At 39.5% G+C, this 23020-nt stretch overlaps 1 protein-coding gene across 8 annotated transcripts in view; it reads left to right on the top strand.

Annotated features, from left to right (window-relative positions):
- SDCCAG8 (serologically defined colon cancer antigen 8) overlaps nt 1-23020 on the top strand; it is a 275423-nt gene that overhangs the window by 185408 nt on the left and 66995 nt on the right. For 7 of the 8 annotated variants that reach the window (XM_030812583.1, XM_030812584.1, XM_030812582.1 and 4 more), the window contains one exon: nt 795-926. In XM_030812583.1, coding sequence (XP_030668443.1) covers nt 795-926 — 132 coding nt within the window. Of the gene's footprint in view, nt 1-794; nt 927-23020 lie in introns of those variants that run through there. The other variant, XM_030812588.1, reaches the window with a different exon arrangement.

The following is a 23020-nucleotide window of genomic DNA, read 5'->3' as shown; positions in this document are numbered from 1 at the left end:
TGAGGAGATGGTGGCAGTAGGCAGTAATTTAGAGTTTGCTTAATACAAGGAAAGGAATATAATTTTTCTTGGATAAACATCTTTCTGCTCTTCAAATTTTGAGACTTGGATTGTCATCTAAGACATGAAAAACAGGATATTGCCATTTTGCTCAGGGGAGGTCAATCTTTTTTCTATTAAGACCTTCAGTGGATTGGATAAAGCCCGCCTACATGGAGGGCAGTCTGCTTTTCTCAAAGTCTACAAATTTAAATGTTAATGTCATCTTAAAAACACCCTCACAGGAATGTCCAGAATAATGTATGGCCAAATGTCTGGGCACCACGGCCCAACAAAGTTGACACATAAAATTAGCCACTAAAGAACTATTTTTATTTTAACCGTGTGCCATTAAACTGGTTATGTTAATTAAAAGAAACTCTGTTATAGAAATTAGGCCTAGGGTTTCTTCTTTGACAGCATAGTGTTTGGCCTATAACAAGCACTCAGTAAGTATTTGTTAAATGAACGATAGCCTTTTAAAAAAGAGATTTGATCATTATCATTTTTGTCTTATTCCTTAGGAAAGCCATTTCTATTAGAGTAAGTTGTTATTCCTTTTTCTGTCTAACACGCGAGTCTCTACAATGTATCTTGCCATTTCTGAAATATTTTCTTTTGCAAAGGATGTAGTTTTCATTATACTATTATGTTTAAGTATGGAGCTTAAGATAATGTTAAGGTTATATAATAACAATATGCCCTAGTAATAAGAACCTTTAACATCTATTATTTTTGTGTTTTCACCTCTCTAGATCTGAAATAGCTCAACTCAGTCAAGAAAAAAGGTATACATATGATAAATTGGGAAAGTTACAGAGAAGAAATGAAGAATTGGAGAAACAGTGTGTCCAGCATGGGAGAGTACATGAGACAATGAAGCAAAGGTAATCAAGGTTTCATGATCAACTCATGTGCCACCCACGTATTGAATGTGTTTGGTTTACACCCAGAAGGGGAATTGCTGTGGAATAAGTAGAATTCATCATCATTATGCTACTCGTGACATGCTCAAAATCTAATATTTTATTTTATGTATTTATGCTTCCTTAATTTAGGTTGTTCTTATTATATACAAAGAGGAGAGCACATCCTCTTTTTGTTATTCTCTGAAGACACAGAATTAGATTTAACATGGAAGAATGGAGGAAAGCCATTTTCCTTTAAGGCGTAAGTTGGTAATATTGTAATATGGAGGAATTTCAAATCATCTCTCCTAGAAATTAGGTTTTATATCTTTTTTGTAAGGTAAAGCACATAGTAGGTCTAAAGAGGTTAAACATCTTATCAGAGGTTGCACTAATAGCATTGCTAGAGTCAGAACTTGACTACAAACAAAACCTTCGCTTCTTTCTAGTGGCGTTACTTTGAGCAAGTCACTTAAGTTCTCTGAGTGACTGTTTCTTCACCTATATATTGGCACTAATCATATCTCCTTTGCATTTTGATAGAAAGATCGAATATAATATAGCAAAGCACATGGCTCATAAAGGCCACCCACTAAATGTCATCAATGATTATTATTCTCTTTTTCTAGATGAAGAAATTCGGCTCAGAGAGGCTGATAGGTTTGCTCAAAGTGACAGATGGAATAAGTGGTAGAGTTCAGTCTTGAATCTTGATCTTTTGACTCCAAAATCCTTTTCTTTTTGTGCAGTATTGGGGATTTTTTTTTTTTTTTTTTTGGCAACAAGCACAGCCTCTTATTATTTTTTATCCGAGTGCCATTTCTCATTTCTCTGTGATAATGGATTCCCTGGGGAGAAAATAATCTCAGTATTTCACAGCAGACAGTGAATAGGTTTCTTTAGACTTGGACTTCCACGTGACAACCGCATGCACAATGATAGCAGCCACCCTTCCAGTGGACACGGTTCGCATGGCCTCCAGCTCTCCATCCCCACACCATTTCCCAGCCATCCATGCCTTCTCTGTTTCAAAAACCGTTCTTGATATAATCGAAGGAAATGAAAATATTTATAGACTCCTTGTATTTTTTTAAATACAAAGTAAACATATTAGCCTGGGGAGGGGGGAGGTATTTTTACGTTGATTACTTGCTTTACTGAATGAAGACAGGCAGTCAGATAATGGCACTGCTTGTCAGTTATCAAAATACCAAACTATGGATATATTTGCAAAGTAATAATTATTCATTCACTATTAACATGTTTACTTAAGCCCAGGCACTTCTGTAGGCCAGGGGTCTGCAAACATTTTCTGTAAAGGGCCAGAGAGTAAATATTTCGGACTTTGCAGGCCACACGTGGTCTCTGTGGCATAGTCTTCCTTGTTTTTTGTTTTTTACAACCCTTTGAAACAGTAAAGACCATTCTTAGAGGACTTGGCCATTGGGCCAGCCTTTGCCCCAGTCCTGTGCACCTGGGGCATCTTTCCATTTATTTTCTTACATTTGTGTATTGCTTTAGAGTTCCCAGAATGCTCTCACACATATTACTTTATGTACCTTGCAGCAACCTTGAAAGTAGCTGTATTTGTCATCTCCATTTCCAGATGGAGACCTAAGCCTAAGAAAGACAAACGTGCCGAATGAAGGTCAGGTGGCAAATTAATGATTCATTCATTCAACATTGATTGATTGATTTGATTGATTGCTGCTATGTGTCACATTTTCTACTGCATGCTGGAATAAAATAGCAAAATAGATACAGTTCCCACTCTAATGGAGCTTACATCCTTATAGGGAAGATGGATATTAGCAAAAGAATTTCATAACTGTCTAATTAATTATAGTTGACCCTTAAACAACACAGATTTGAACTGTCTGGGCCCACTTATGCACAGATTCTTTTCAATAAATTTATTGGAAAATTTTTGGAGATTTGCAACAATTTGAAAAAACCTGCAGACAAACCATGTAGCCTAGAAATAATGAAAAGAAGTTTTAAATTTAGGTATGTCATGAATACATAAAATATCTGTAGATACTGGTCTTTATCATTTACTACCATAAAATATATGCAAATCTATTATAAAAAGTTAAAATTTATCGAAACACACACAAACACAGATCATACATGGTACCATTTGCAATTGAGAGAAATGTAAAATGTGAAGCTGCAGTATTAAATCATAACTGCATGAAATTAACTGTAGTACACACTGTACTACTGTGATAATTATGTGACCACCTCCTGTTGCTATTGCGAGGAGCTCAAGTATTTTAAGTATCCACTGAAAACGCTGTGTGTACTAAATTGTCTGCATGTGAACGATTTCTCTCTCCAGTAAATTGCTTATTGCAATAACAAGTGATCTACTGCAGTTCTTATGTGTTTTTCATCATGTTTAGTGCAATGCCATAAACCTTGAATAACACTGTAGGACCCATACAAAGTGCCACTAGTGATGTTGGAAGTACTTTCAAGAAGCAGAGAAAAGTCGTGACATTACAAGCAAAAGTTGCATTGCTGGATATGTAGCTTAGATTGAAGTTGGCAGCTGCAGCTGCCTGTCATTTCAGATGATTCATCTTGTAAACAGACAGTATAAACTTATGGCATCAATATATAACAGTACAGTACTGTAAAGGTATTTTCTCTTATGATTTTCTTAATATTTTCTCTAGCTTTATTGTAAGAATATAGTGTATAATACATATACAAATAGGTGTTAATCAACCATTTATGTTATCAGTAAGGCTTCTGGTCAACAGTAGGCTGTTGGCAGTTGAATTTGAGAGGAGTCGAAAGTTCTGCATGGATTTTTGACTGTACAGGGGGTTGACGCTCCTAGCCCCCATGTTGCTCAAGGGCCAACTGTACAATAATGACCAGTTCTATGAAGGAGAAATATATTTTGTGGTTCAAGTACATTTAATAAGGGAACTTGTTTTTTAAAAAATTATTTTTAAGAGAATATCTCACTCTGTCACCCAGGCTGAAGTGTAACCTTGAACTCCTGGGCTCAAGTGATCCTCCTTCTCTCAAGTAGGTAGGGCTACAGGTACATACCACCATGTCCTGCTAATTTTTTTTTTTTTTTTTTGAGACGGAATCTCACTCTGTTGCCCAGGCTGGAGTGCAGTGGCGCGATCTCGGCTCACTGCAATCTCCGCCTCCTGGGTTCAAATGATTTTCCTGCCTCAGCCTCTCAAGTAGCTGGGACTACAGGTGCACACCACAACGCCCAGCTAATTTTTGTACTTTGAGTAGAGACGGGGTTTCACCATGTTGGCCAGGATGGTCTCGATCTCCTGACCTTGTGATCCACCCGCTTCGGCCTCCCAAAGTGCTGGGATTACAGGCGTGAGCCACCACGCCTGGCTCTTTTTTTTTTTTTTTTTTTTTTGAGACAGAGTCTTACTCTGTTGCCCAGGCTGGAGTGCAGTGGCGCGATCTCGGCTCACTGCAACCTCCGCCTCCTGGGTTCGAACAATTCTCCTGCCTCAGCCTCCAGAGTAGCTGGGATTACAGGCACCTGCCACCACGCCCAACTAGTTTTTGTATTTTTTAGTAGAGACAGGGTTTCGCCATGTTGGCGAGGCTGGTCTCAAACTCCTGACCTCAGGTGATCCACCTACCTCAGCCTCCTCTGGGATTACAGGCATGAGCCACCATGCCTGGCCTAATTTTTAAAACTTTTTGTAGATACTAGGTCTTGCTATGTTGTCCAGTCTGGTCTTGAATTCCTCACCTCAAACCATCTTCCCCGCCTCAGCCTTCCAAATCTCTGGGATTACAGGTGTGAGCCACTGTCCCCAGCAGGGCACTTAACATTGGTTAAGAAAAGCTTCAATGAGAACATGACATTTGAATCGGTAAGCAGTGGGATTAGATGATTAGTCTTTTAGATCAGGAATTGGCAAACTATCTGGCCCTCTCCTAAAAAATTTTACTGACTCCTGTTCTAGAGAAAGAAAATCTATAAAATGGAAGTTCTTGAGATAGGAAAGCATAGTACTAGAAGAAGAGCAAGAACTGTGTGTCCAACATAAAGGGAAAAAGAAAGTGTGGCATACAATGAGGTTGGAGAGGTAGGCAAGCGCTGGACCTAAAGGCAGGGTCTTTATGTTTTTATTTTTATTTTATAGTATTTTATTTTTTTTTGAGACAGAGTCTCACTCTGACGCCCAGGCTGGAGTGCAGTGGCGCAATCTCGGCTCACTGCAAGCTCCGCCTCCCAGCTTCACGCCATTCTCCTGCCTCAGCCTCCCGAGTAGCTGGGACTACAGGTGCCCGCTACCACACCTGGCTAATTTTTTGTATTTTTAGTAGAGACGGGGTTTCACCATGTTGGCCAGCATGGTCTGGATCTCCTGACCTCGTGATCCGCCAGCCTCAGCCTCCTAAAGTGCCAGGATTACAGGCATGAGCCACTGCACCTGGCTGGTCTTTATGTTTTTATCATGGACCTTTTATTTTATCTTGTTACTAATGGGAAGAAATCAAAAGATTTTTTAAAAAACAGAGGAGATGTGACCAGATTTGCATTTTAAAAATTGTATTCTAACTCCACAGTAGATAACAGATTGGAGCAGAGCCAGCATGTTTACTCAAGACCAGTTATGGGCTGGGCGTGGTGGCTCACGCCTGTAATCCCAGCCCTTTGAGAGGCCAAGAGTTCGAGACCAGCCTGGCCAACATGGTGAAACCCCATCTCTACTAAAAATACAAAAATTAGCTGTGCGTGGTGGCGAGCACCTGTAACCGCAGCTACTCGGGAGGGTGAGGCAGGAGAATCACTTGAACCTGGGAGGCGGAGGTTGCAGTGAGCCAAGATGGCGCCACTGCACTCCAGCCTGGGTGATAGAGTGAGACTTTGTCTAACAAAATCAAACAAACAAAAAAACAATTAGGGAGCTTTTGGAGGACTTAGTCAAGCAATGATGATGCTTGGACTGGAGTGGTAATATTGGTGACAGACATAAACATTGGTGAAACGTATAGGAAGTAGAACCAGTAGGAGTTACTTGATTGGCAGTGCTGGGTGGAGAAGAGGAGCGTGTCAAGGATGACACCCATATTTCTGACCTGAGCAATGGGTGCCTAGTGCTGCTACTTACTGAGAACTAGGGAACACTCTAAAGAAGCTGATTTGGGGTTGAGATGGCCTGGGTTTGGAATGAGATCAAGCGTTACGTTTTGGCCATGAATTTAATGTTCAAATGCATTGTTCAAATGAATAGGTTGAATAGCAGTGGATGTAAGGGTCTGAGCTCAGGATACAGGTCTGTACTGGAGACAGAAATTTCCCCTGGCCTATAGAGGATATTTGTAACCTTGAGAGTAAATGAAGTCACCTAGAGCAAAAAAAAAAAAATAGGGTAAGAAGAAAGGAGGGCTTACTGACTCCTAAAGAACACTAACATTTTTAAAGGAAACGTTGAGGTTGGCAAAGGAACTGAAAGAAAGCACCTTGAGAAATCAGTGGAAACTGAAGCGCACATGCTGATGCGTGCCGGAGGACGGAGATGCCTCAGGAAAGAGGAAGTGCTCCACCAGAGAAGCCTAGTGATTACTGAAGGCTGAAAACGGTGCAGTCATCACTGGTTACCTGAACCAAAGCAAGTTTAGTAGAAGAGTGAGTGCAGAAACAAGAAGAGAGTGGACTGAAAAGTTAGCAAACGTAAACCACTTGTTCAGGAAATTTGGCTACAAGGGAAAGTGAGAAGTAAGAGAGACACCGGTGGTGGGAATGTATTGGGAGGGGCATTTTGGAGCAAGGAATATTTTGTTTTAAGTTGGAGTAGATGTGAGTACATTAAATTTTGATTGTAAAGATCATTCAGGTTGTAAAAATGAAGAAAGTTAAATTTTCAACTGGTGGTTTGGAACCCCTGGTGTCCACAAAGGCAGTCCAGGGAATTCATGTTAAAGATGGCAGTGCCATTTTTTTTTCTGTTTTTATTTTAAAGTAAGTATCAATTCACATATTTCTCCCTAAAAAATAAGAGCTGTGTGAAAATCCCCCAGTGTGTAGAGTGGACAAGCCCCAGAGCCAGCGGAGCACTGCTGAGCACCTGTGTCCTCTCATCTGGGCGTTCACTGTCACCAACTCCCAGTAATCCCGGGTGTTTCGTCAATTACACAGTTTTACGGGAGTTTTTTCCCCCTTTTGTACAGTAATATATTGTTTAAATTATATCCATAAAAACCATTGTCTAAAGACATACAGCTTCTGATCAAAGTGTAACAGTCTAGTAATGAGTTTAGAATAGGTAATTCTTCTATAAACTAGATTCAGGATGATCTTTACCAAATCCATAAGTTCTATGTTTGTCATAGAAATTTGATTCTTCAAAAGCCAGTGTTAAAAATACAAAATATAATATTGATTTGTATCTAATTTGACATGTTAATTTGGGGAATTAACACTATTTACTATTTTCAGAAAAGTGCTTGAAAACAGAAGCCTGAAATCTTAATCTTTATCTCATAATTTAAAAACAAAAAGAGTCCTTTGCAGGAACATGAATGGAGCTGGAAGCTATTATTCTTCAAACTAGTTCAGGAACAAAAAACCAGATACCGTATGTTCTCATTGTAAGTGGGAGCTAAATGATGAGAACACATGGATACTTAGAGGGGAACAGAAGACACAGGGGCCTGCCGGAGGGGAGGAGGTGGAAGAAGGGAGAGGATCAGGACAAATAACTAATGGGTACTCGGCTTAATATTAGGGTGACAGTTATAATCTCTTCACAATCTCCCATGACACAAGTTTACCTATGTAACATACCTGGACATATACCCCTGAACTTAAAAGTTTAAAAAAATGGGAAAATTAAAAGAAAGAGAGAAAGCTATAATAGTAGCAGTTGAATTTTATATTCAAAAAACAAACATTTCAAAACAAATCATGACATTGTTTTTATTTGCTATTGATTTTATAACGTGAGTTTAATTTCAAATCTATGTTTTTTAGAGTATCTTTTGGTGTGAAGACACGTTATTAGCCAATGGTGCCTTTTTCTTTCATAATTAATTCACTATGGATTTAATTTATATAAATGAAATAGTGGCATTATTTATTGCATGGGAAAATTAAAATTTTATGTTACAAAGTTCAAACTTATGCTTATTTTAAATGAAATGCTTTTACTTAAAAAGTTCCTCTTTATTATATATAATAATTAGATGATTTAATAAATTCCATGTGTTTCTGTGAAAGGGGTTTGAGAGTCAAAAGAAATTTGGAGATGCTGAGGTAGAGAAAGTGCGGCGTATAAGGTTCCTGAGAAGAGAGGTGGGTGGGGATAGCAAGCACTGAGCAGAAAATGATAGTGAACTGGGCAAAGAGTCACCTCCTCCGTTGCCATCGCAGCAGCTGTAGCAGAAGAGATTATATGAGCTGATAAATGCAGGCTTATGGATACGGTGCTGGAAAGGTAACCTGAGGCCAGACTTAGTTTATTCTGTGTTTATTGGGCATCTGTTTTGTACCAGTCACTGTGCTAGGTCTGGAGACACAAAGATGTAAAAGATATACTCTGCCTCGGAGAACTGCGTGAACTCAGAGGGCGGAGGCTGCAGCGAGCTGAGATCGCGCCACTGCACTCCAGCCTGGGCAACAGAGTGCGACTCTGTCTCAAAAAAAAAAAAAAAAAAAAAAAAGGTATACTTGACCTCACTCTCGTGACTGCAGACTTCCTCTCTGTTTGGGCTGGCCTAAGTATTGTAATCCTGCAGTGCAGAGTAGCCATGGCAGCACCTGCCATCTCCTGGGAGGTCGCTCCTGGCTGCTCCCATGCCTCCAGAAACCCAGATGCAAGAAGAAAGTCTCTCCTGAGGAAGCAGCCTCCCTTGGCAGGCTAGACAGGAGCTGGCTGCCCTTAAAGTGTTCATTTGTTTAAGTCTCCTGTTCTCTCTGTTTTATATAAACCTAAAGGTCTGTTATTGAGATTTGGGGTGGATGGTCAAAAACTTCCACTGCCCCTGGGGAAATGTCTTGAGTTGTTCATCCTTTGCTTAGAAAAGTGATCAAGGCGTAGACCCAAGCTCCCTGGGTAGTGATGACCAGAAGACTCACCCTGAGTTATAGGTGTGTTTGTCAATTCTTATGGACAGTTTCAAAATCTATTAAGTAAAAAATTTAAAAGTACTGAAATTTGGTTTTTGTAAGCCAAAACAACTTACTGAGAATGCTAATGCAGTATTCTACTGGCCGCCTCCACACCCGGCAGAGCTTGTGCGATGTAACATAAGCGCTGCTAGTTTGACTTTTGATGATTTGGGGGAAGGATTCTAAGTATTACTAGGTTATCAGCATTGTTCTGAGGTCATCTTCGCTTTCAAATGCTGCTCTTCTTGCTTTTAATTATAAATTGCTGTTAATTTAGCTTCATCACAATAATTTAGTTTGTTTGGGATTGTTTTGTTAACCCCCTATGGTGCAGTATTGCGTACTTGCATCAGCGGTATAATGGTTTCCCAATAACTACGTTTTAAGTCCCATATGACTTGTAATTCAGAAACGAATCACCCGTTATCTCTTTTGCTAAAGCAGATATATGATCCCCGCCTCCTGCCACCACCTCAGCAATTTGCTGTAGAGAGGCACTCCTTTGATTTGCTGCTTGCATATCTTTGTTTTTAAATAACTGATAACATGCTATTAAGAGCAAATTAACAAAATTAGATTTATATGTCATTATTTTATAACAAAATTATACTCTTATGAAGAAATGGTAAGAGATGTATATGTTGCTAGAAAAGAATCTTATTCCATCTTGTTTGTTTTGAAATGTTTCTGTTATCCCTAGAGTTTGTTTCACTGGACCATTGACATGTTGGGATTAGGGAGGCTGTCTCTTCGAGGAGTCTAACAACAGACAATCAAATACTAGCAATCACATAGAAAAGTTGATCCTTTTTCACATTATTCAAAAATTATAAGCCAATTGGGGTTCAAACAGTCCCTTTATAATAAGCCAGTTGTATGCATTGAGAACTCCCTGAGAGGACTGGAAGACACATTTGTTTATATTGTAGTGGGAAGGCCAGATCAGACTGCCACCCTCCCAATAAGCTGGGAGCTTTGCCACTCTAGAGTGGGAGTTAGAATTTTGATCTGGGAATGGATAATGAGTTATTTAAAGCAGGCTGTGCAGCTACCTTAGCTGGGACAAGACAGCTGCCATAACTGATTACTGGGGAGAACATTAAATGGGAAAAGGAGGCAACAAAACAAAGTTGGGACAATGCCAAAGAAATGATAAGTTACACTTTTGCCTAGGATAGGCCCACTACCCGGGAAAAAGAAAAAGACACCCTTTGATTTATTCATCAAATATTTACTGAGTGCTTATACACTGCTGATGTGCTTGGAATACATCAAAGGACACGTAGACAGCTTTGTCCTTATGGAACTTACATGCTTTGAGCTACCTTCAAGATCTAGTCCTTTGTTTTTAAGACCAAAAGCCAAAAGTAGAGAGATAGTATGCATCGTACTTAACAGCATCCTTCCTAAAACCAAGTTCCCCGGGCTTTCCTCAGTTTACTTCTTTGTAGCTGCTTTGTAGCTCCATGAGCTAATTCCTTAATCTTAAACTTCATCTTCCTCACTTTCTTGATCTCCAAAATGCTACCTTGTAGGGTTGTGAAAATTGCCTAAAATAATCCACAAAAAGGTCTTTAGAATAGTTCCTGGCACAACGTTAGTGCTTAACAAATGTTTCGCATTGCTGTTCATTCATATCCTTCATTCAGCATATTTATTAGGCCCTTAATACATGCTGAGCTCTGTTCTGGATTCTGGGATTGCAGCAGGAACTTCAGAGACTTAGATTCTAAATGGTTGTTTATTTATATTATAGGTTAAATTGACTCTTGTGAGTTAGTCTGTGAACCAAAATACCATGTTTACATAATGTTATTTCTAAGGCAAAATGCCTTTTGAATTTTCAACAACTGATTTATGGAACGACATTTTGGACCACAACTTGGGATATGCCTATGATGTTCTAAGTGTTTGTGAACATGTGAATGTGTGTGTGTGTGTGTGTCCTCTATTCAGTGGTGAACATTTTCAGTATGATCCCCAAATAAAATTTCAAGAGGGATACATCTATCTAGTTGCTTTTTTAAAATTGTATTTTCAGCATGGTTAGGAATAAGGAACGCTCAAAAAAAATTTTTTTACGCAAGTTTTAGGTTCACAGCAAAATTGAAAGGAAGGTACAAAGACTTCCCATATACCCCATACATGCATAGCCTCCCCCATTATCAGTATCCCCCACCAGAGTGGTATAATTGTTACAATTGATAAGCCTTCATTGGGACGTCATAATCACCCAAAGGCCATAGTTTACGTTATGGTTCAGCCTTGGTTTTGTACATTCTATGGTTTTGGACAAACACATGATATATATCTACCATTGAACATGCTCTGCATGATGTTGTATCATGTTTATCAACTTTTTTTTTTTTTTTTGAGCAGTGGCAAGGTTTATTGTGAAGAGCAAAAGAACAAAGCTTCCACAGCATGGAAGGGGTCCCGAGCGGGTTGCCCCAACTTTTTTTCATGGGTCATACCTTTGGTGTTGTAGCTATTGTCCTACCTGTGGTCACCTAGATTTTCTACTATGTTATTTTCTATAAATTTTATAGTTTTGTGTTTTACAGTTAAATCTGTGGTCCATTTCAAGTTATGTTTCGTGAAGGGTGTAAAGTCTGTGTCTAGATTCATTCTTTTTTTTGCATATGGATCTCTAGTTGTTTTAGCACTATTTATTAAAAACTCTATCTTTGCTCTATTGTACTACTTTTGCTGTTTGTCAAAGATCAGTTAACTACATTTATCTGAGAGGAACACTCTTTTTAAATTCCCAGTTGTAACTTCATTAAGTCTTTAGGAACAGAAAAACAAAAGGCTAACAGAGTTTAACTTCTACTCCTGGGAGAGAAAATTTTATATTATTACTAGGAAATAACCAATGCTTGTTTGGAGGCAAAAATTCTGACAAAGCATCTATAACCTGCCAATTTTAATATTTTTATAATGTTTATTGTTTTTGCTTTTTTACAATTAACTCTGGATAATACAAAAATATTCAATTAATGATAATTGCTATACACATGTTAGCATTGTACAAAGAACCACAAGAGGCTATGAGTATTAAACATCTATCTTTAGAAAGGTCTTTTGCCAAAAAGACAGAATAGGTAAATTTCTATTCTTATATTAGAGGAGAAAAAAGGTGCATTTCAGTGCTGAAAGTCCCTGAAAAATTTCTTCCATATATCCAATGTAAACCTCTTTCAGTCAATTCACTCTCTAAAGCTAATTTTCTCTCTTTGGTTTATCTTTTTGGTAGATCTAGAACTTCTGATTAGAATTTTCATTATCTTAACTCTTAAGACTTAAAATTTAACTTAGAACTTTTAAGTTAAATCTGATTTTTCATTTCTGTAGTTGTGTTTGTTGCTTTGCCTTAGACTCTATAATTTCAAACAGTGAATATTAAATTTGAAAACCTAAACTAGATTGCCTGGCTTTTGCTTTATTTTGCACCTTCTAACTTATTAATATATCCCTATATTTATTAACATGCATTCAGCACTAGGTACAAAAGGAAAAAAGACATGATATTTACCCTTTAGAAGCTCCTGATCCAGTGTGGGAGGTATACGGTAATCATACAGGTGTAATAGACTATGGTAAGAGGAAACCCAGGATGCTCTGTGTGCACATCAGACTGGCATGTCACCCAGGTTTGGAGGTACAGGGCACAATTCTTTTGAGAAATAATATCTATCGTCAAATCCTAAAATGACATGGGAGAATTCTTTTTTTTTTTTTTTTTTTTTGTATTGAAACGGAGTCTCGCTCTGTTGCCCAGGCTGGAGTGCAGCGGCGTGATCTTGGCTCACTGCAAGCCCCACCTCCCGGGTTCATGCCATTCTCCTGCCTCAGCCTCCCGAGTAGCTGGGACTACAGGCGCCCGCCACCAGGCCTGGCTAACTTTTTTTGTATTTTTAGTAGAGACGGGGTTTCACCGTGTTAGCTAGGATGGTGTCGATCTCCTGACTTCGCCATCCGCCCGCCTTGGCCTCCCAAAGTGCTGGGATTACAGGCGTGAGCCACGGCGCCCGGCCAGAAAGCTGTTTTTTCAACATTTACCATCACACCACTGATGGAGTTTGCTTTTGCCCTCCCTCAGTGACAGTTCACATTTTTCCTAGGATCGGGGCAACAGGTTTCCACCCATTTCCCAGAGGAAGACAGCTTTTGCCTCTCACCTTCCCCTGGAGGCAGTGGGCCTTTTCCTGAGACGGTTTCTTGCCCCTCCCCCAGGAGCTTGAGGTGTTTGCTTCACATGAAAAAAATAGTCTAGTCAGTGGGCAGTGGATGTGCTCATGCCCCACCTCGGATTGGGGAAGCTGCTTGTGGGTTTTTTTGCCCCACCTCCAATCTTTCCTGTGCTCATCCAGGGGGAGGAAGGCTGTGGAAAAGTGTTCAATAATGAGTGCAGGTTTCTCTTGTCCTCTTGTGTTTGGGGCTCTCAGGTATTCCAGGCTGGTACACTAGCCCACACTCTAAGAACCCATTGAAAGGTTGGCTGCTTTCCTTTTATCTGCTTTTACAGTGGCCATTTCCCCTTTCCATGCTATACCAAAGATAAAACGGTTCAATTGTTCTGTCTTCAGAGAGTCATGTCACCTTTTGGGATTTACATCAGCTAGTTACCTTGCAACCTCAGCTCTCTGATAGGCTCAAGAAAAAATATGATTTTGAAGATTATCTGGCTTTTGCTCATTGTTAGAGTGGGAGTGATTGCATGTGTGTGTGTGTGTGTGTGTGTGTACGCACACGTGCGCGCGCACCTGGCTACCTCCTAGTAGGAGGTAGACCCCTCAGAAGTTAGAACTGGAAGAGTCTTTCTCTTGAACCATGTAAAAATGTTTAGGATTTCTTCTGAGCACTCTGAGAGGGGCCTTTGAAGGGTTTTAAACAAGGGAAAGACATTTCTGTGATGTTAGCGTTTTCAGTACCATGAGGCTTTTCTCATACTTGGTGAGCCAGAATGGCTCCTGATAACTTTCTGCTGATCATGGCCTATCTTTAACTTTGTAGTTTGTTTCTGATCTCTGAGTTTATTGACATTTTCACCAGTGATTTTGCTTGCGTTATCCAACTACTTCCATTCCTATGACATTCCTCTGGTTTGTATCTTTCCATATCTGTTTTAAGATATGTTAACTAACCAAGTGAGTGACTTCAATGAAGATTCTGCCAATTCCTTCATTCCTACTGTCTTAGAACCTGTGCAAGGATTAAATATGAACGTTTATTTTGGCTGCAGTCCCTGGGCAGTGAGAGTGAGGGAATGGAAGGTGAGGCATGGAAGAATGGAAAGCAACGTGTGATAATGTGTTACAATACTGGTGACTGCTTCTTTTATTTTTATTTTATTTTTTATTTTTTGAGACAGGGTCTCACTCTGTCACCGAGGCTGGGGTGCAGTTGTGCAGTCATGGCTCACTGCAGCCTCAGCCTCCTGGGTTTAAGCGATCCTCCCACCTCAGCCTCCCAGGTAGCTGGGACCTCAGGTGCATGCCACTGCACCCAGTTTACCATTTTTAATTTAATCATCTGGCCGAGCGCAGTGGCTCATGCCTGTAATCTCAGCACTTTGGGAGGCCAAGGCAGGTGTTCAAGGAGGTGAGGTCAGGAGTTCAAGACCAGCCTGGCCAACATGGTAAAACCCTGTCTCTACTAAAAATACAAAAAATTAGCCGGGTGGGATGGTGGGCGCCTGTAATCCCAGCTACTCCAGAGGCTGAGGCGGGAGAAACGCTTGAAGCCAGGAGGCAGAGGTTGCAGTGAGCCAAGATCACGCCACTGCACCCCAGCCTGGGGAACAAGAGTGAGACTCCATCACACACACACACGCACATACACACACACATCATTGGAGCTATTCTGTAGAGATAGTAGTATTGCCTTCTGTTTCTAGAGGGGGAAATTGAGGCTCTGAGAAGTTATGTAACTTACTCAACATCACATAGCTAATATGTGGCATTGTTAGTCTAGGAATGCAGGGCTGTCTGATGTCAGAGCCCATGCTTTTAACTACTGTGCTGCAGTGCCTACGTGAGTTTCCCCAGCAAGCCAGCATCTCAGAGGGGCTTGGACTACAAGCCCCCAGACTCCCAGTCCACGAAGCGCTCTGGCAGACTTTCCCATCCCAACTTGGTAATGACAGTGTTTGTTACATCTAAGAGTCAAATTCTCTCTCTCCTAGGGGCCTTTCAGGCTAATGTGTCTTAGAAAGCTTCCCAGGTTATAGCAAGACTAAATGAGCTTTTAAAAAGACTTTTTAATTGCTAATGGAGCATATGGTGCATAATGGTTAATAATATGCAGTTTCCGGAGCTTTCTGCCTGGGTTCTAATGCCAGTCCCACCACTGAACCTGCTGTTGACCTTGAGCAAGTTACTTCACACCTCAGTGAGTCAGTGTCTTCATTATAGGAGAGAAAAACAGAAAAGGTCCCACCTCATAGGGTTATGAGACTTAAATGAGCTTAGAGCTTGCCTGGCGTGTACAAAACAATGTATGTTTTTGTTAAATAAAATAAGTTCTTCGGTTTTATTCTGCAATTCACACTTAATAGTATATCATTATTAAATTAAAAAAAAAACAAAGGAAAAGAAAAACATTAAATAGCAGGTCTTCCTTTAAAACTAAATAAGCTCTGCTGCTAGACAGGACCCCGCTTTTGTCTCGGGAAACACTAAATTTCAGGCTGCCTTTGAGAGGTTTTGTTCCAAGGCAGACCCTTTTCACCTGACTTGGGAAGGGCAGTTCAATTTGCCTGTCAGAGAGCCTATGGGTCAGTTCCAGGAAGAGTCCCAGGAATTCTGGGAAATGGCTGGAAGACATTGACATGGGGTTGGAGCTGTATGTAAGGCCCTGTAAGCAGCAGTGTTCCAATGGTGCACTTTTGATGTTGCACAAAGGATTGAAATCTAGACTCAATCAAACATAATGAATTAACTGCTTTATGGGATACCATGGCTTTTTGACATTTCTTTGGTAATTTTGAACAAAATAACTTCTGAGGTGATTACATAAGGAAAGCAATGCCTTTAGTGCTTTTGAAAAGTGTTTTCCTTTGTTGAGCTGAATGTGTATATTTAAGGGGGAAAAGCAATTTCGTGCATTGTTTTGGCCATGTGTAGCAGGCAGTCTGCTGGTGATGGGAATTTAGCAGATTAAAGTGAATGTCTGGTTTTGTGATAATATCTTGATGATACATTCTTGGTGATATTTTCTGGGCTTTTGTTTTCTAGAAATTAATTGGTTTACAAATGGCCATTATCCATAAAATAATTTATTTTGTATATGAACATGGGCAGAACCATTTTCTCCCTCTTATCTATGGAAAATATTGAGCTTTAAGGAGCAGGTATTTTAAAGCGTTTTGTATGAATATAGAAAAACGGCATTAAAGTGGCTTTTGAGTCACTCTTTTCCAACAAATATAAATTTTAATATTCATATGTTAGGCAAATGTGTCATTAAAAGAAAGTAGGCATCCGTCTAGCTGATGTATTGCTGACTCTAGCTGCTAAGTGAAGCTCACACAGTCCTCTGCAAATGTGGGTACAGGGGATGGATGGGTATTAAGATGCCAAACGTGCTGTTCATGCTGAATTGTTTTCTAACCAGCCCATGCTACTTCTTTGCTATTTCTTTATCTTTTTCTTTGTCTGATACTCCCCTCAATTTTACATTACTTTCCTGCTCTCTTTTCACGGTCCTGTTGCTTTGGTTCTTCATTTCTAGAATACCGTCTTCATTTCTAGAAGGAAATCTGTGGTCAGAGTTTATGCTTTTCTACAGTAAAATCGTAAATGGTGTGCCTAGGAGTAGCATTTTATTCAAATTCATACGGCTAGATTTTATTGTCTAAAATCCGAGATGTACTAATTAGGGAACAAAGAATTTTAATCAAAAATCTAGTTGTCAGAAAACTCTAGGTTTGTTAAAATATATATATGTAAATATAGGTACAGATATATCATACAGACTTTGAAGTATCTTAACATTGAGATTGTTTTATACACGTCAGATCAGCACATAGGAAGAGTCACAACTGTCATCGATCATAATTTATGACCCTTTCTAGACTTTCTGAATGTTGTTATAGAAAGAAATGCCTTATATTGAGCTTGATTCTTTAACATCATAGAAATTCATTCAGAAAAGTTTGATGAATAACAGAAGAAATCTTTATTCACTGGCCCAAAGCTTAGTTTATACTCTGTGCTGTTATAACATCTATATGTGTGTCTATATTAGTACTGTCAGTTTTCTATGGCAAAAAGAGGCTCTTTAAAGATGGAAACTATTATAATAAAACTTCGTATTTTTACAAAATACCTCAAATTGGTAGCATTCAAAATGAATTCATGTTGGTTAATAATGAGGTGTAAATTTTGCTGTGTAAGTGAATAGATCATCATATTACACCAAGAGGGGATTTTTACATCTATATCAACAGTGTTTCTTGAGATTGAGGAATTGTGAAAAGGATTTTAGTAGAAGGGTGGCAATTTGCAGCAGACATGTATCTGCACCTCTGGTATCACTGGTTGTAATTGAACAATAAAAATGTTGCAACTGTCTGGGTAGCAAGATGGCTAAGGTCGGCTCTTGCCTGTGATAGTAAGAATGGAGGAGATTTGTTTGACGTCATAGATTCTGGATTATAAGAAGGAGACATGTCAAGCAGTAACTACGTGGCATGTGGCTGTGATGCGTCTACAGCCACCCTCCTGGTGTGGCCTTCCCAAAGACAAGGAAGCATCCCATTCAAGTGTGTCTCAGCGCTTGCATGACACAATGCCTCTGGATTTTACGTCAGTTCTGCCTTCAGGGTAAAGCCCTGATTTTCATAGATAACCTAATCTGTAGGAAAAAAGAACATTAAAAAAAAAGAAAGTATAGCCACAAAAGTTCTTTCCACTCATGTATGGATCTTTCCAGTTTTTTCAGACATAAACCAAATGACAGCCTCACAGTCACAGAATCTTCCAACACTGAAAGTTAAAGCTGATTTCTTCTTCATGGAGAAAAGCTTACAAACCTTTTCAGACTACTTTAGTGTCAATTCTTGGAACCACATCTTCTTCCTGATTTAAATGTTTGGCTGTGTACCTCCAGCTAGAGCTATTAGAGTTTTTGCTGATTTGCTTGGCATATCTCCAGCAAAATAGTCCATTAAAATTCAAATCCTTTCCCAATAATTGAGACAATCAATTTACATTAAACAAGGCACAAATATAATTTTATGTACAATTTAAATTCTATAGAAAATAATCAGTATGCAATAAAGAGGGACACTTATTTTCATGCAAAGAGATGTTTTTATAGTCTGCATTAAACAAATCTTTCATATTTTCAAAATAGTTCCCTCATTATCTTTGTGTAGAGGAGCTCTATTGTGTTTTATTTTCATGTAGGAACAAGTGTGTGTCCGTGGCTGCATGTTTGATAAGCAGTGTAACTTTCTCTCAGTGACATGTAAAGGGAAAGGTTTGAGATAGAATAAGGAAGGTATTTGCTTGCTATTTAACTTGGAATAATTCTTACAAAAAGGGCAAAGAGGATGCATGGAGAATTTATTGCCTTTGTGCCAGTATTAGTGAAATGGGCATTTGTTTGTTCATCTTCACCTTTTTATGATAGACCAGGTGGTTGTTGCTCTGCCAGAGGTTGTGTGTTAGATCCTAGGCAAATCACTCAATGGGACTTGGGAAGGTTGCATAGGATGGGGGCCATGTGCACACACATAATTGGGTGCCTTAGTGCTGAAGAATTCCTGGGAAAGTTTTAAACCCCCAGCAAGTAACCTCGCAAGGCAGCTAGACTCCACCAGTGAGCCTGAATCCTCCACAGTTCTCATTTGTAAGCTCTTAATGAGACTGGTATTGTCGGTCAGGAAATCTAGAACACTGGAGAAATATTATTAGGAAGAATATAGTAAAAATAATGACAAGATCGAAAACAAATCCTGTCAGAGCCCAAGAATAAATTTGGCTTCCGCTTGCTGTGTCTGTCTGTTTCCATAACGGTCCAGAATAGAAACCGGATGTTTAAAATCTCTCTCCTTTTCACATGCTCTCCTCCCCTCCTGTCTTCCTTCCTCTTCAGTATTAGTAGACTTACTATTTTTATTATTTTTTATTTATATTCCTAGTTTTCAATATTTGCCATTTGTGTGGATAACACATTAATTTTTAATGAAATATTTTCAGACTCTTGGAACTCTTGGAATAGCTGAATCATAAAAGAAAACTTGAAATTGATATAGACTCCAAGGCAGCACACAAACTGAAAATTACACTTGTTTTTATTCTTCCCACTGACAAATGACAAATGGTTATTTGAAAGGATCATGTGTACTTAGATTTAAACTTCTTACGTTTCTATATGAGCCTAGTTTGTATAATTTCTGTGGCACAGAAGGTAATTCAGACACCATTTTAATTAATAGTTAAAATGAAAGAAACAGCAAAACAATATGTTAGGTAGTGAGCTCCAATAATTTTCTTTTTATCTAGAAATACTTATTTTTGACAAGCCACATTGCTAGTAAAGGAATTCAAGTGTGATTTAGATTATGTCGTAGGCTTAACTTTATTTTAGTTCTGTTGCAGCACTAAAGTTTTTTTTTTTTTTTTTTTGAGACAGAGTCTCGCTCTGTTGCCCAGGCTGGAGTGCAGTGGCACAATCTCTGCTCACTGCAACCTTCACCTCCTGGGTTCAAGCGAGTCTTCTACCTCAGCCCCTTGAGTAGCTGGGACTACAGGCGCATGCTGCCACGCCCAGCTGATTTTTTATATTTTAGTAGAGATGGGGTTTCACCATGTTGCCCAGGCTGGTCTCAGGCTGGTCTCAAACTCCAGAGCTCAGGCAGTCCGCCTGCCTCAGCCTCCCAAAATGCTAGGATTACAGGCGTGAGCCACCGCGCCTGGCCAGATCTAAAGATGTGAAAGAAAGTGGCGTTTGTTTCTTTGGGTAATTTATTTCCACCAATCAATAATTGTTGTTAGTGAAATTAAAGTTAATACTGGATATTATTTAATTTTATACTGCATGGTATTCTCAGAAATGCAACTTTGTAATCCACTTTGGAACTGTAAATTAATAAGAATAGTTTCTTCTAAAAATTTGTTTGTTGTTATAGATAGCGTGGACATTTAAGATATAACATCTTTTAGATCTTTTCTTATTCTCAAATTATAAGGATATCAATTTCTATTTTATGTTGGTAACTTAAATCTTATTTTAATCATTTATATATGTGGTTACTTTTGTCTTTTCTTTTTTTAAATTAAAATTCCTAAAAAAGTCTACTTATCTCAAGTAAATTTACTTATTCTCACATTAATAACAAACATATTTTTCCAAATATTATTTTCTAATGTATTTCTAAAGACTAATAAATTTTTAAGGAGCTCTGCCTGTCTTATATGACCCAAGTTATGTAGAATGGCATTTTATAGAATCAGAAGAGGCCTGAAAGATTATCTAGTCCAACTTCACCTCTCGTCATCTACTCTCACCCTCCATTCCCATCCCCATCCCCAGCACCACATTTTATAGATAAGAAAACGGAAGCCCAAAGAATCCAGGTAATGACTCGAATCTGTTTTCTGGCATCAGGCCTAGTGTTTTCTACTGTACCCACTCAATAACTTATATGCTTCCAGAAATAGGGAGGTGGACTAGTACTAATGATGAAAAGAAAAATATACAATGGACATAAATAATCAGATGTTTACCAGAAGCTATTTTGTCCAGTGACCTTGAGACCAGAAGTTGGATGGTTAATTGGAAGGTCAAAAAGTACATGACAGGTGATGGATATGTGGGGCTGAGACATATTTTTGTGTATAAGGATCACCTGATTTGGCATGCCATGTCATTTGCCCTGGATAAGCAACACCCAAAATACATCTTTTACTGCACCCAATTTTGATTTCTCCAAACCAAGTGAGGACATAAAGACACTTGGGAAACAGCCTTCATGCAGAATTCGCTATTTTAATGGCCCTTGCCCACCAAATCTTTTACATTTATTTCAGGCACACCTAATTGGACAAACTTTTTGTGTGGGGGTGTGGAAATTCGGCTTTGTTGAATGCTTCTAAATCATTCCACTGCGTTTTCATAGAATCAGCAACTCTTTTTTTAACAATCATACTTCTGAATTCAGCAAACATGGAATTACGTTTATGTAAGCAGCACACACAGGCTTGGGAAGAAACACGGCTGACTTTAGGAAGTAGAGCACAACTGGTGGGAGCACAAGCGCCCATTTGTGCTGGAGAGCAGCAGTCATTGGCCATAGTACTGACTGTGCCATGGACATCATTCATGTGTTTGACAGAGGGAAAAGGAAAGGGTTAGTTGCTGGGTGATCAGGGTAAGTGGTGCTCCATTTAGACAGCTTCTACTGTACTTTGGAAGGAACTACCTGCATCAGACAAGTAAAGATGTGTAACATAATAACTAGTTAAGAAGAATCTGCATTGCATTCTCCATGCACTGTCTTTCCTCCTTCTTTTTTAAGACAGGGTCTCACTCTCTTGCCCAGGCTAGAGTGCAGTGGCACTATCACTGCTTACTGTGGCCTCAAAATCCTGGGCTCAATTGATCCTTCCACCTCAGCCTCCCGAGTAGCTGGGACTACAGGCATGCACCACCACGCCGGCTAATTTTTGTATTTTTTATGGAGACATGGTCTCACTTTGTTGCCCAGGCTGGTCTCGAACTCCTGGGCTCAAGCCATCTGCCCACCTTGGCCTCCCATTGGGATCATAGGCATGAGCCACTGCACCTGACCAATTTTTTTGTGTGTGTCAGAGAAAGGCCAACCTGGAGGCAGAAGAAAGGAAACTTTATCTGTTCCCTTTCTGCTTTTTCTGTTCCTGGCTTAAGAACATCAGCCTCACCCCACCCAGAAGCTGGGCCAGTAGAGCTTTTATATATTGAGCAAACCATCCATAGCTACTTGGCAATAAAAGCAATGGCCACTGTTCAGCCTGGAGAATATACCTCATGCACAGGTTTTCAGGTGACCTGCTGCCCAGTTGGGGCTGCTTAGGGCCGCAGCCATGCCTTCTCGGTTGGGGAGCTGATCTACTCCTTGCATAAAAGTCACGGAAGGACTACTTTCATGGAAGACTGTATGGCTGAAAATACAAATAGCTTCAAATGGGTTTAGGAAACTCTTGGATTAAGAACCCATGCTTGGCCGGGCATGGTGTCTCACACCTGTAATCCCAGCACTTTGGGAGGCTGAGGCGGGCAGATCACCTGAGTTCAGGAGTTCGAGACCAGCCTGGCCAACATGGCAAAACCCTGTCTCTACTAAAAATACAAAAATTAGCCAGGCACAGTGGCACGTGTCTGTAATCCCAGCTACTCCAGAGGCTGACAGGAGAGTCACTTGAATTCAGGAGGCAGAGGTTGCAGTGAGCTGAGATCACGCCACAGCACTCTAGCCTGGGTGACAGAACAAGACCTCATCTCAAAAAAAAAAAAAAAAACAACAAAATCATGCCTCATTCTTAAAAGGCATTATGAATGCATAAGTCTCATTGCTAAATGAGGAATGAACAAATCCATAGGTAATGAACAACTATTCTCTCTCTAAATTGGGTGAATATAATCCTTCCACTTTTCCTTTTATTTTGGGGGAGGACGGGGATCTGAGCATCCATTTTATTTTTCTTCCTTAATTAGGTCTTAGTATCTATCAAGATGGTGATTATTGTGTATGTGTGCGTGCACGTGCACACACACACTATCTTACATAACTGCCTGTTTACTCCTTTGCTACACTGTGACCCAAAGGGGTGGGGCAGCACTTTTGCAAATGTGTTTTATAGACAATCCGTCCTTCACAGTTAGTCTTTGAGAAAAGAATTGCATGATATCTTAGTTTTGGGACATACTGCATAAACTATCTACTTTTTAGAGAGTCAAAATGTACATT

Source organism: Nomascus leucogenys, chromosome 5, assembly GCF_006542625.1.
Source record: "Nomascus leucogenys isolate Asia chromosome 5, Asia_NLE_v1, whole genome shotgun sequence".
Classification (NCBI taxonomy): Eukaryota; Metazoa; Chordata; class Mammalia; order Primates; family Hylobatidae; genus Nomascus; species Nomascus leucogenys.
Note: the sequence above shows the minus strand (reverse complement) of the source record. Positions and strands in the feature narration are given on the sequence as shown.